At 35.6% G+C, this 11828-nt stretch overlaps 1 protein-coding gene across 1 annotated transcript in view; it reads left to right on the forward strand.

Annotated features, from left to right (window-relative positions):
• The window catches only part of LOC149207607 (26S proteasome regulatory subunit 6A homolog), a 111454-nt gene extending 104338 nt beyond the window's left edge, over positions 1–7116 (forward strand). The window contains exons 7-10 of the mRNA XM_089395813.1: positions 3658–3745; positions 5669–5788; positions 5879–6019; positions 6584–7116. Coding sequence (XP_089251939.1) covers positions 3658–3745; positions 5669–5788; positions 5879–6019; positions 6584–6661 — 427 coding nt within the window. The 3' untranslated portion in view covers positions 6662–7116. The remainder of the gene's footprint in view (positions 1–3657; positions 3746–5668; positions 5789–5878; positions 6020–6583) is intronic.
• Positions 7117–11828: the final 4712 nt, after the last annotated feature.

Below are 11828 nucleotides of genomic sequence, written 5' to 3' on the forward strand. Positions count from 1 at the left end.
ATACCTCTGTCACTTCCAAAGGCTCCCCTAACGCTATCTGAAACTAGATAGTACCAGTCCCCTCTACTACACACCTAATATTGTTGCCAAGCCCAACATGTAGCACTAAGTCTGCGTATGAAATATTGGTGAACAAATCACATGATCCTGTCATGTGATGAGAAGCACTGCTGTCCATGAATCACACACCCTTGGCTAGAAAGTCAAGATACAAATGACAATTCCTTTTTGAATTTGTTGGCAAATTCGCTGACCTGTGTATCCACTAAAGCTGCTACTTCTATCTTCCCCTTTCTCCTCTTCTTGTTCAGACATTTACTTGCATAGTGGCCAAATTTGTGACATGCAAAGTCTTTGACTTTGCTTATGTCTTCCTTTTCTTTAGTTCCTGAGGTACTCTTTCTTCCTGTGCTCTTCTTCCCCTTTCCCTTGCCTGAATGGCAAGGGCAAGTTTCTCATCATGACCCTTAGACTGGCTCCCATGAAGAGACTCCTCAAATCTTCTCCTGAAATAAGTCATTCATAACCCCTCTCAATGAGGTAAATTCTCACGTGCTATGATCCTTTTGATGAAGGATTCCATGGCTTGGAAAAGCCATTCAGGGCTGTCCTCACCGTCTCCTGATTTGATACTTTCTCCCCAAATGCAGCCAATTCATTTCTGACCTGTGTGATCCTAGTGAGATATGTAGCAACTGTATCTGACTTGGACATCTTGGTGTTTCTCGGCTTCTCCTTCAACACCATTATTCTGTTTGCATTGTTGCTTTGATATAGCTTGGTCAAAGCCTCCCACATTTCCCTGGTTGATTTCTTCATGGAGAGATGAGGGATCACATGATAATTCTCTCGGCCTTGACATCTGTTTGGTTAAAGATAGCCAGTTCTGCAGGATCTATAGGAGGAGGGAGAGTGCTACTCGCAAACTCCCAAATCCTGTTCTCCATTAACACTAATGCTATCCTCTCTTTCCAGGGACTGTAGTTGGATGCCTCCTCCAACCAGTCTTCATATCTTAATCCTGTTGCAGCCATCCTTGCAAACCTCCAAATCATATATTCAAATCTTAATCCTGTTGCAGCGATCCTTGCAAACCTCCAAATCATATATTCAAAACCCCAGAAAATATACCACTGGAAAAAATAATAGTTTGCTGCTATAAACCCTTGTGACAGTTTGATCTTCCCCTCAGTTTCTAGTGCTCTAATACCATGTTAACTTTTAATAGCAGGTCCGATTTATTTGTCTTAACATTTATTTACACCCAAAAAAATATTTTCTCAATAATAGTTTTTACTGTTATTTTTAGCTTTTAGAAATAAAATAAGGAAATCAACCACAAGAAAAACACAAAATTATGCCTAAACAAATTTTCTTAAGTCTGGAAAATCAGGCCTTGACCCACAGATAAATACACAGAAAATACAGCACACATTGAACCTGTAGTTCGGCTCATTAGATTTTTGGCCTTTTGGAAATTTTGCCCTCCTGGAAAATAACTCGTCCCTCGCAAATCTCGGTCTCTACTTGCAAAAATTCGGCCTCCACCTGTATGGCATGTGCACTATGAAAATCTTGGTCCCTTCCTCCACACAGACCTATCTAGAAACTTGGCTTCCTCTCACAGTCTCGGGCTGCACAGAAATCTCGGTCTCTACTTCCGAAGTCTCTCTCTCTCTCTCTCTAGAACTCGGTCTCCGCCAATCTCTCCTCCGGAATACCCTCGCTGCACACTTTTCTCCAATTTAGTCATTGACTCTTTCACCTCTCTTTTAGGCTTATTTTATAATTTCAATCCCCAACCCCCAATCTCCAAAGCGATAGATGGCTATGATTAATTCCTAACCCACTTAGATCGATGGTATAGATTAGATTTAAATCACTAAAATATTAAATTATCTATCCTTAGAAGCTTAGCCTAATAGCCAACATTAATCAAGTAAATTAATAAATGTGCTTTTAATTAAGCCCAATAACCAACTTTAATCAATTAAATTAATTAAAGTGCTTTTCCTAAGTTAGACTTAGGAAATAAATCATAATAATCACTTACACCTCTCGTGCAAGCACTTAAAGAGTCTATCTGACCTTTTCTGCATGCGACACCAAGCCTATTTAGAAGCACATGTGCTGATAACCAGTGTTGCAAACATCTCAATAACATCCCGATTTTATCTTGAAATCACGATTTTTTGGCCTAGCCGATGCTTACTGATTTTTACCAATATTTTGATGATATATTGATTTTGCTGACTTTTACCGATATTTTCCCGATTTTTACAATATTTTGGTTTTCCAGGCCTTTTGTGATTTTATCCCGATGCCGATATTTGGCTTCGCAACATTGCTGATAACATCAACACCTTGATTCCTTTGTCTGTCTTGATCTCCATGTGTGCCTGTATTGGATTGTGCCTAACCTCAGACTGTGCACCTAGTTGGCTCCTGTCACGGGTACTAATCTCAGACTGTGTGTGCCCTGCTTTAGCCCATTCACTCTCTCAGGCTGTGTGCCTTTGTCAGAAACTCTCTCGTGGGCTCTGTGCTCTAATTCTGCTCATTGTTTGGTGCCGTTCTGCAGGTTTGTTTGGGTCTATTACAGGTCTGTTTTGGGACTTTTCCAGGCCTGATTCAGCCTCTGCAGCTTGTCTTTCTGTTTCTGCTAATGGATGTGTCCTTGTGCTGAGAACTCCTCACTTTGAGTCGCTCTACTATGTATAGGTGACATAATTCCCCATCTGCCCTTTTTGTGCCAATTAATTACTTGGCCATGATTCGTTGTTGGTATCCCCATGCTAAATTGTGTGACAATTTCTTATTTGTTTGGGGCCTGTTTCAGCCTCTGCAGCCTGTCTTTCTGTTTCTGCTGATGGATGTGTGCTCACTGCTCACGAGGATAACTCTTCCCTCACCCCAATTCGTGCTGACAATAACTTGGCCACGGTTCATTGTTGGTATCCCCTTGCCAAGCCAAATTAACTGTCCAATGAATTTCAGATCCTTGACTCTACTGTGACTTTCAGACTATGTTACTAATTGCATACAGCAATAGGGGAAAGTTTATATCATTTACATCAGCAAAATGAGACGTAGCCCATTCGGATGACAGACATTATATTCCCAAAACAATTCTTTTCTGTGAGTACATGGAGTAAGTGACATTCATATTCCCAAAATTCGAAACTAATTAAATGTTTTCTAACCCAAAGTCGTAATAGTTGACTGTATTTCAAAATGTACTTTCCAACTTGTATTTCTAAAGTAGTAGATATGGCCATTAAATATATGCTAATATTTCAACTTGAATCTAAAGATGTGCATATTTTGAAAAGTGCAAGTGCTTTTTTCCTATGCATATTGCTTGAAACTAGTAATATTTGTAGATCAAGTTGTTATATATTGCAAGGTTTTCTGTGCAATATATTGTGCTTTGTGGACTTGTCTAGTTTCTGCTACTTTTACAGCTTTACACATGTTAATAAGACAATAAATTAAGGTTACGACATTATTTTCTCAGATTATTGTCAATCTTAAATCAACACATATAGTAAGAATTTTTTCATATGAGGTAAAGGTTGCTAAGAAGTTAAATTGTTTGCATATTTTTCTTTGGATGTGTTGTAACCTGTATCTAACATAATGTTATCTTTATTGCAGCGAAGTAAGTGGAGATAGAGAAGTGCAACGCACTATGCTTGAGTTACTGAATCAGCTTGATGGATTTAGCAGTGATGAACGTATAAAGGTGAGAACTTGATGGCCTTGAGTAAATCTGACAAAGGGCACCACAGAAAAAGTTATTGAAGATACGACAGCATATGCCCACCCTGAAATCTGGCAGAGTTATAACATTTCTAGCTGTAAAAGGGCAATTGATACTGTTTCTTTTGTTTACACCTTACATTATAATATTTCTACATTATATTAGACATAGGATGCCATGGAGGGGACGTATGACAATCATTAATGATGTTTGCTCTAAGGTGTTTTTGTAGGTCCATTGTTTAAATTAAATCGAATGGCATGTGCCACCTTGAAGTCTGCTTGTACTTTTAGCAAAATTTTGTTGTTACGAGGACACTGATATTCTCCTTTATTTAGTACATAATATAAGTATATTTGAGTGTTACTAAAGGGAATGAAAAGAGGACACATTTCAAGAGAGAAAGACTGTTTTCTTTGAATAAAGTATTTATAAAATCGAGGTTGGTGGTGCCAGAGTCCCTGTTTACCTTCGACATTTGATGGTCCAATACTACATTAATTTAAGCTGGGGACAGTATATAGGAGCTAACACTTTGCATCAGTTTACTGGCCAGATGGACGGTAGTGATTGTTTTTATTAATGCAAGCATGACATGAAGACACTTTCTGCATTTATCTTAAATGTCTTGCAATACATGGCTATACTCCAATTCCTTGATTGCAAGTTTGGATGAGTCATGACTAGATAAGTTTATAAAAGATACTGAATTAAGAAAATAGTGTGCCACATTTTAGTTTATGTCCATACTTTCTTCTTGTTTATTCCAGTATGCATTTTCTTATACTAATCACGTTAATGCCACTCAGCTTGCAGAATGACTTCTAGAAGCCATTATCATAATTTGACAGGATTTGCTTTGAAGTATTGAGCTATTAATAAGTTTGATTGGACGTGTCTGGTTGTGCAAACTTCGACATTTGTTCATTACCTGGATAATCTATGGCATCTGTTTTGCAACTTTTATCTACAACTGCATAAAGAGGACATACTTTGGAAACCCCTTTTTGACCTCCAACTTGTGTCCTGTGCAAGAAGCTATTTGAATGCTGGAAGAAAAGATACTTAAAAAATGTGCAAGCTATTCTACTAGCTACACTTTTTTTAAAGGAAACATCTTTTTAATTTTTATCTTTAATTTTTTACAAGTAATAGAAGTTACGGGTACATTGCATGCACCCTGGCTGTACATGTAGGTGCTGAGACAAACTTAAACGTTCTCCTGATTTGTCATTTGGCTATTCACACGAGGACTTTGCAACCTGGATTACCATCTACCCAAAATTACCCATAAGATTCCTGACTGACACCCTGCCATTGGATAGTGGATATTTTTCTTGCCTAATTCATTAGAGACAAAAATTTGCTTTTCACATTCAAGTCTTATATACGGTGAGATCCCTTAACAAATTTTCCTTGCTTATCAGTGACCATCATCTACCAATGATTTGGAGTGCTGAATACAATATATTTTCCATTGCTGCTTGGAGCCAGTGACGAGTACAAACTGTGAGCCTTAGGAGGCGACTTTGGATTTTCTTTATTGCTTGTTATGCTCTAATAACAGTTGGAATGTTATCAACTCTTATAAACAAGCGTGATTGTGATCCTAGCATCTATGCCTATTATCTCAAATTTGTAATTACAACATGAACAGAACATTTTTGTTTAATAACTTTAGAATATTGTTAATAGATTTATTTTTGAAAACCATGTTTGCAGCTATGCTTTTGACTTAACAGTCTGCTTAATACTTATTGCAATTTGCCAACTATTTATTGTTTCTGTGTTTCTATTACTGAATTCCCATGTATACCAGGGTTGAGTCTCATGTTAATTCTTAAGTGCTTACATCATGTTTAGTGGGATATACGATAACTCACTGTGATCGAACTTCATGTATAGGTCATAGCAGCAACAAATCGTGCAGATATTTTAGATCCAGCTTTAATGCGTTCAGGCCGTCTAGACAGGAAGATAGAATTCCCTCACCCAACAGAGGATGCACGGGCACGGATTTTACAGGTAGATGTAATCTATATAAGTCCATGAATTTGGGTTACATCTATGCTATTCCTCTGTTTCTCATGCCCGAGCTTCCTTTAACTTTTGCAGATTCATTCAAGAAAAATGACTGTTCATCCAGATGTCAACTTTGAAGAGCTTGCACGTTCCACTGATGATTTTAATGGTGCACAGTTAAAAGCTGTTTGTGTAGAAGCTGGTATGCTTGCTCTGCGTCGAGATGCAACTGAGGTAATGGATTATTGTTCTTTGACATGAAGATAGTTTTTCAATGTTAGGTTGATATTTGTTTTCCTTTACTCCAAACATTCTCTTTGTAAATATTGGCACTGTTCTTGTACTAGAGATATTGTCTTTTTTATTTGTAATTAATAAGAACCAGTCAGTATGATTCTCTGGAAGTTGATCATAGTTACTACAAACATTTATCTTGAATTTTGGAAATATTCATTTTTAATATGCCTTATTAAGTGGTTTACAATGTTTTTTCTTTTTCACTTTTGTTATTGTTTTCTAATCGGCCGGTAAGAATCATTAAACATTAACTATACAAAACACTGCAGGTTGTAAACTATAAGAACCAGTTGCCCTGGACGTTGATCACAGTTTTCACAAACACATTGTCTGAAATTTTAATGTTTAATATGCATTACTAAGTGGTTCTCAATGTTTTCGTTTCCTTCTAATATTATTATTATTAATTTATTTTATAATCTGCTGGTTAGGAATAATTGTCACTGTAACATTATGAAGGGTTGGGGTTCTCAATGCTGATTATCTGTCTCTTACTTGTAGGTTACCCATGAAGATTTCAATGAAGGAATAATTCAAGTTCAAGCCAAGAAGAAGTCCAGCTTGAATTACTACGCATAGACATGCTTTTCGTTGAATCAGAATTTGCTACTTGGTTCTGTGTTGTGATGAATACATATATAATTTAACTTTCCAGTTTCCCTGAGCATCATCTGCCATTCATTATGTAACCAAGGTAGGATTAGGGTATGTGCTACTTATCATAAATAGATAGAATGGCTGTTGAAATATAAAACCAAGGTATGGTTAATTTGTAAATGCCATTGATACTATTTTTTAACAATGCAATTTATGAGCTTTGCCTCTGGTTGAAAAGGGCGAGTTCTCTGCATTGCAAATATATGGACAGTTCCTAGTTTGGCTTTTGGTGGATGCGTTTTTCTTGACACGTTTAAGCAGCGTATTGTACTCAAAAAATCCATATGCGCAAGAGGCATGGTTAAGAGCAAAAGCAAGGGCTTTAACTGTGGTTCTAATCCATTTGTGTGGCTGTCAACATATTTCTTGGTTTTCAATTTGGTGGTTTGTTGGGTGTCTCTATTGCCGGAATAATATAGTTATTGGGATTTTTAAATCTGTATATTATTCTGTTTACAAGATTGGTTCAATTTAAAACCAGCATAGGTCCATCTTACCCCAGATCTAAATTTGATTTTCAGATAACAATCATGCCTTAAGAAAAGAGTTTAGCATATTTTCAGATAACAATCATGCCTTAAGCAAAGAGTTTAGCATCTCTGAACAATTACGCATTAAGCAATGCTTGTTCAATTGTAAGCCAAACAGTTCAGACTAGCCTAAAACTGCTCAATTATAAAAAAATTAGTGATTACCTGTTTCCCAACAAGAGTAACAATCTTATGAAGAGACCAAAGTAGACATCTCACTGGTCATAATATTTTGAGTCGATTCTACGAAGATGAGAGTAGACATCTCACCGGTCATAGCGTTTTGAATGGATTCCTAGGAAGTGCATGATCATCTAGAGATTCATGAGACCAAGCAATTAAGGAAATCAATATAGGTGGAAAAAATGAGCTGTGCATTCATTTGTTTTAACTCATTCGCCATTAAAAGAATTTGGAATAAGTCGGTCCTGGTAGGGGTCACATACACATACATATCAAACAAATCCAAAAGGCATTTAGGATGAAAACTTGGTGCAGGTGTTATACATTAATAATGTCAAGTGTGTTTTAACATTTATAGATCCTAACTTAACTAAACCCTCTTTTAAAGTCTCTTTTAAAGGGATTTCAAGATGTCAATCATTAACGCCCAATTATCACCGCCTAGTATTTATAGCTACGTATGCCTCCAAATGAGATTGCTGGAATTTGGCTAAACTTTTTCAACTTCAGCATCATTGGCATGTCGTGTTTTTTGAAAAATAGGTATTTTTGTTTTCCCACGTTCATTTATCTTTTTGAAAAGACAGTTGCATGACAGTTCCCAGTAAAATAAAATGCTACAAAGCTGTGCACAAAGGAATAGATCGAATTGTTAAGGTTTATACTCAGTTTGGGTCTTTGCAGATGACAAGCTGACATTATCTTGAAAGTTTTGTTCGAATAGTAGACTACATTGCAGATGACAAATTGACACTATCTTGAAAGATTAACAGACTTCTGTTCCAAGAGTAAACATACATTTAATGTGAATCTTTTCTAGTAGGTGAGTGCATTCATAGGCCTGTCAAAAATTGCATATACAACCTTACAAATAATTATGAGAATAGTTTGCCAGATGATTTTTACAAGAAATGAATTTCAACTTTGAATAGGCCAATTTTGAAGAATTAGGTTTTATTATAGATAAGCCAAATCTCATTTTATGTTGAATGATAGATAAATTAAATCTTGCTTTATGTTAATAAGTCGCTTTATTTTGACCATAGATAAATGATATATATATTTTTGACCACTCATTATACACTTTTAGATGGGAAGTACACATTGAAGTATTCTAAGCAGAATTATTATTTTCAATTAGGTTTTGTGACATTTTATTGATCAAACAATACCTTTCAAATTAGTTTGAGTTGTCTAAAATTATCTAGTTTTGCAAGCAATTATCAATGATGAAACATAACTATTTTTAGTTTTAGTATTAATATTCTAAGTAATCTCTCTAGATTATATTCTATTATTTATCAAAGTGTTTATAGGTAAATTGCAATACATATTTGAAACTATACACTACTTGTTCTCTTTACTAGACTTTAACTCATTTTGTTAATGCCATACGTATCATAACAAGACTAAATTAACCATAATTAATAGTGTCTCAAAAATTATGTAAACTATTCAACTATCCCTTCTTAAGTGTTGCAGAAATCATTAAGTGTTGCAGAAATCATAAACATAGAACCATATAGAATTGAAGGATATAGTGGTTATATTCATGGACTCGATCATTCATTGATTCCATCAGTGACCAAACTCTGGCTTCACGATGTAGGTCTTCTTTAGGGAGAGAATCAACTTTAGTGTTGAGTTCTCTATAGACTTTGAGAAAAAGAAAGGGAAATAAAAATAGATTGCATTCTTTTAACCTCCTCAAATATAGGAATTAAGAACAAACTTTCTACTTTAAATCCCCTCCTCTTCCAATTTATAATCACGAGAGAATTGTCAAAACGTTGAAGATGGCAATCACCTTTATCCACATATAGTTTGAAGTGTAGTTTCACGTATAAAAGCTAAGCATAGTTAATAATGAACCCATCCTCTAAATTTGCCCTAAACCTAAAGGTATTAGTGCCATTAAAGGAAATGACCCCCCTTCCTCCATAATGAGACACCTTTAAAGGAAATGACCCCCCTTCCTCCACAATGAGGATTACCTTGACTAGCTCCATCAAAATTGCCCTAGGCCCTTGTCTTATCAATACACATGAGGAATTTGCCTCTAAGTAGTGGCCTTTGTATGAGACTTAGCAAAGATAGATTTCTTTTGGGAGGCTCATTAGAAAGAATTGTATATGTTCTCAAATAAGCTTATGTTCCTAGCAAGCTAGTTGCCCATGGCCATTAATAGAGGAAGTGCTTTGAATTCTTTTAGTTTTGGCTTAATTTACCAAAATTCTGAAACACTATGTTATTGATTTTATTTGCCTACCTCCACTAGCCATTGTTAAATTGTCCATTTCAGCTCAAACTTCTATAGAATAAGCAAAAAATCTTAGAGGGTGGTATATTGTTTCCTCACCTTTTGGGTAAGCTACATCCATTGGGTCTTGGCTTATTCCTCCATACTTTTCTGTGGTGGTTTCCACCACCTTTGAGTATCTTTAGACTTCTCAATGATAAATATTGTTATATATCCCAATCTAAGGGTATAACTAGTGTTCGATTTTTTGATTAAACCAATTGATACTTTACCTTGATTTTGTCATGATTAATTTTCAATTTAATTGTATAGGCATCCAATATTATACCTTCAATACCATCCATACTTAAGAAGATTGTTTTTTCCACTCTTGATGCTAGTTAGGGGAGATATGTGGAGAGGTTACATGAGCTATATAGTATATATGCCCTTCCCTTAAAGACAAGCAATTAATTTTTAGGAAGCTTATAGTCGTCTTGACTTCCCACCCAAGGACTAGCTCCCACCTTCAATCTTTCACCATTCCTTACATTTTGGAACATTTTTTTTCCTAATTAAAGCAAAGGCTAGGACAATGTCCTTCCATGCTATAGACATGTTATGGATATTCTTAGGTGGCCTTTTGATCCATTCTTTCACTAGAATAGGCTCAACATATTTTTGGATGATAACTTGATTCCACATACTTTGGACCTCTTGAGGGTCTAAAAATAGTAGACATTGATCCATTCATTAAGATTGAAAAAGGCACTAAAGTGAAGAGGCTCATAGTCCCTTCACAAAATGAATACAAATTTCAAAGTGATTCATTATGAGCTTTAAAGACATCCAATTTTCCCAATCATAAGCCTTCGAGAGGTCTAACTACAATATGATGGCTAATAATTTCCTTGTTTGTATGGTATGCATCCCCCTTTTTGCCAATCCAATAGCATGAAGGATTTGCCTGCCATGTAGGTCCAAATTGGTATTTGGAATTTGATTTAGAAATAAGCCTCTTAACCCTCAAAGCAATAATATCAGTTATTATTATGTATATACAATGCACAAGGAAATAGGCTTGAAATCATTAAAGTAGCTAAGGTTTTCCTTTGTCTGGATTATACCCAAAATCTTTCCAAAATTGCTTTACCCCTCAGTTTTACTTATAAATAATCTTCTATTAGATCATAAAACCCCCAAAAAAACTCCATTGTCTAGCCACTCGCGTCCTTTGGAGTTTTCCTCCATTATTCTCCCATTCTTTGGCTCATCAACAAAGCTAGGAAAGTAGGTTGTCATCTTAATTACCTTTGCTTCCTTTGGCTCCAAAAAAGTGAGTTCAAATCCAGTACCCGATTTAGAAGCAATAAAACCTCATAGATCTCTTCCTTTCACTTGTAATCAAGAATTTACTCACAACATTTATGAAGAGGAAATCCAAAATTCTCAATGAATTTAAATAACTATCTCATAATATTGATCCCACACCCTATTTTTTATCAGAATAGAACATATGGTTTGTGCAACTACACTAATCACAGGTAACCCTCCTCCATGTCTTGTCTTTCTCTAGGTAACCCTCTTCTTATATATCTTGCCAACATGAGCCACTTTGAAACACAATCATCTTCTTGAATCAATGTCTTTGAAGCTTTGTGCTTTAGTACAATCATATTCTTAAATCTCCAAAATTATGTTCATGTTTGTAATAGGAAAAACGAAGGGAACAATTCATGTTCTCATCAGTTTTAGACAAAAATAAAGCCCTTCTCTTAAGCCTCCATAGCGTCTGCTTATCTACAAGGTTTGTTTGTTTGTTTGTTTTTTTTTTTTTTGTAAGTTTCATAACTCCAAATTTGCTTTGGATTCCTCATTAGCAAAAACATCTACCTTTTTCTAAAATAAATTCAGTGATTTGACTTTCAATTTGTACCATGCCTTACTCTTTCCTTTAATCTCTTTACACAAGCCCAATATACTATCACCTTTTTGTTGTCTTGAGAGTAGAGGAAAAATGTATTCCAACTAGCCCCCTTAAAGAGTCATCAAAAGGTTTCTATTCAACTTTAATTAGACTTCCAAAGTGTCATCCTCCAACCACACAATAAACTTGAAAGGGCTTGGAGGCTTGGAT

This window comes from Pinus tabuliformis, chromosome 1_2 (assembly GCF_031772625.1).
Source record: "Pinus tabuliformis cultivar Carrire ecotype Pingquan chromosome 1_2, CPIR1, whole genome shotgun sequence".
NCBI classification, from domain to species: domain Eukaryota; kingdom Viridiplantae; phylum Streptophyta; class Pinopsida; order Pinales; family Pinaceae; genus Pinus; species Pinus tabuliformis.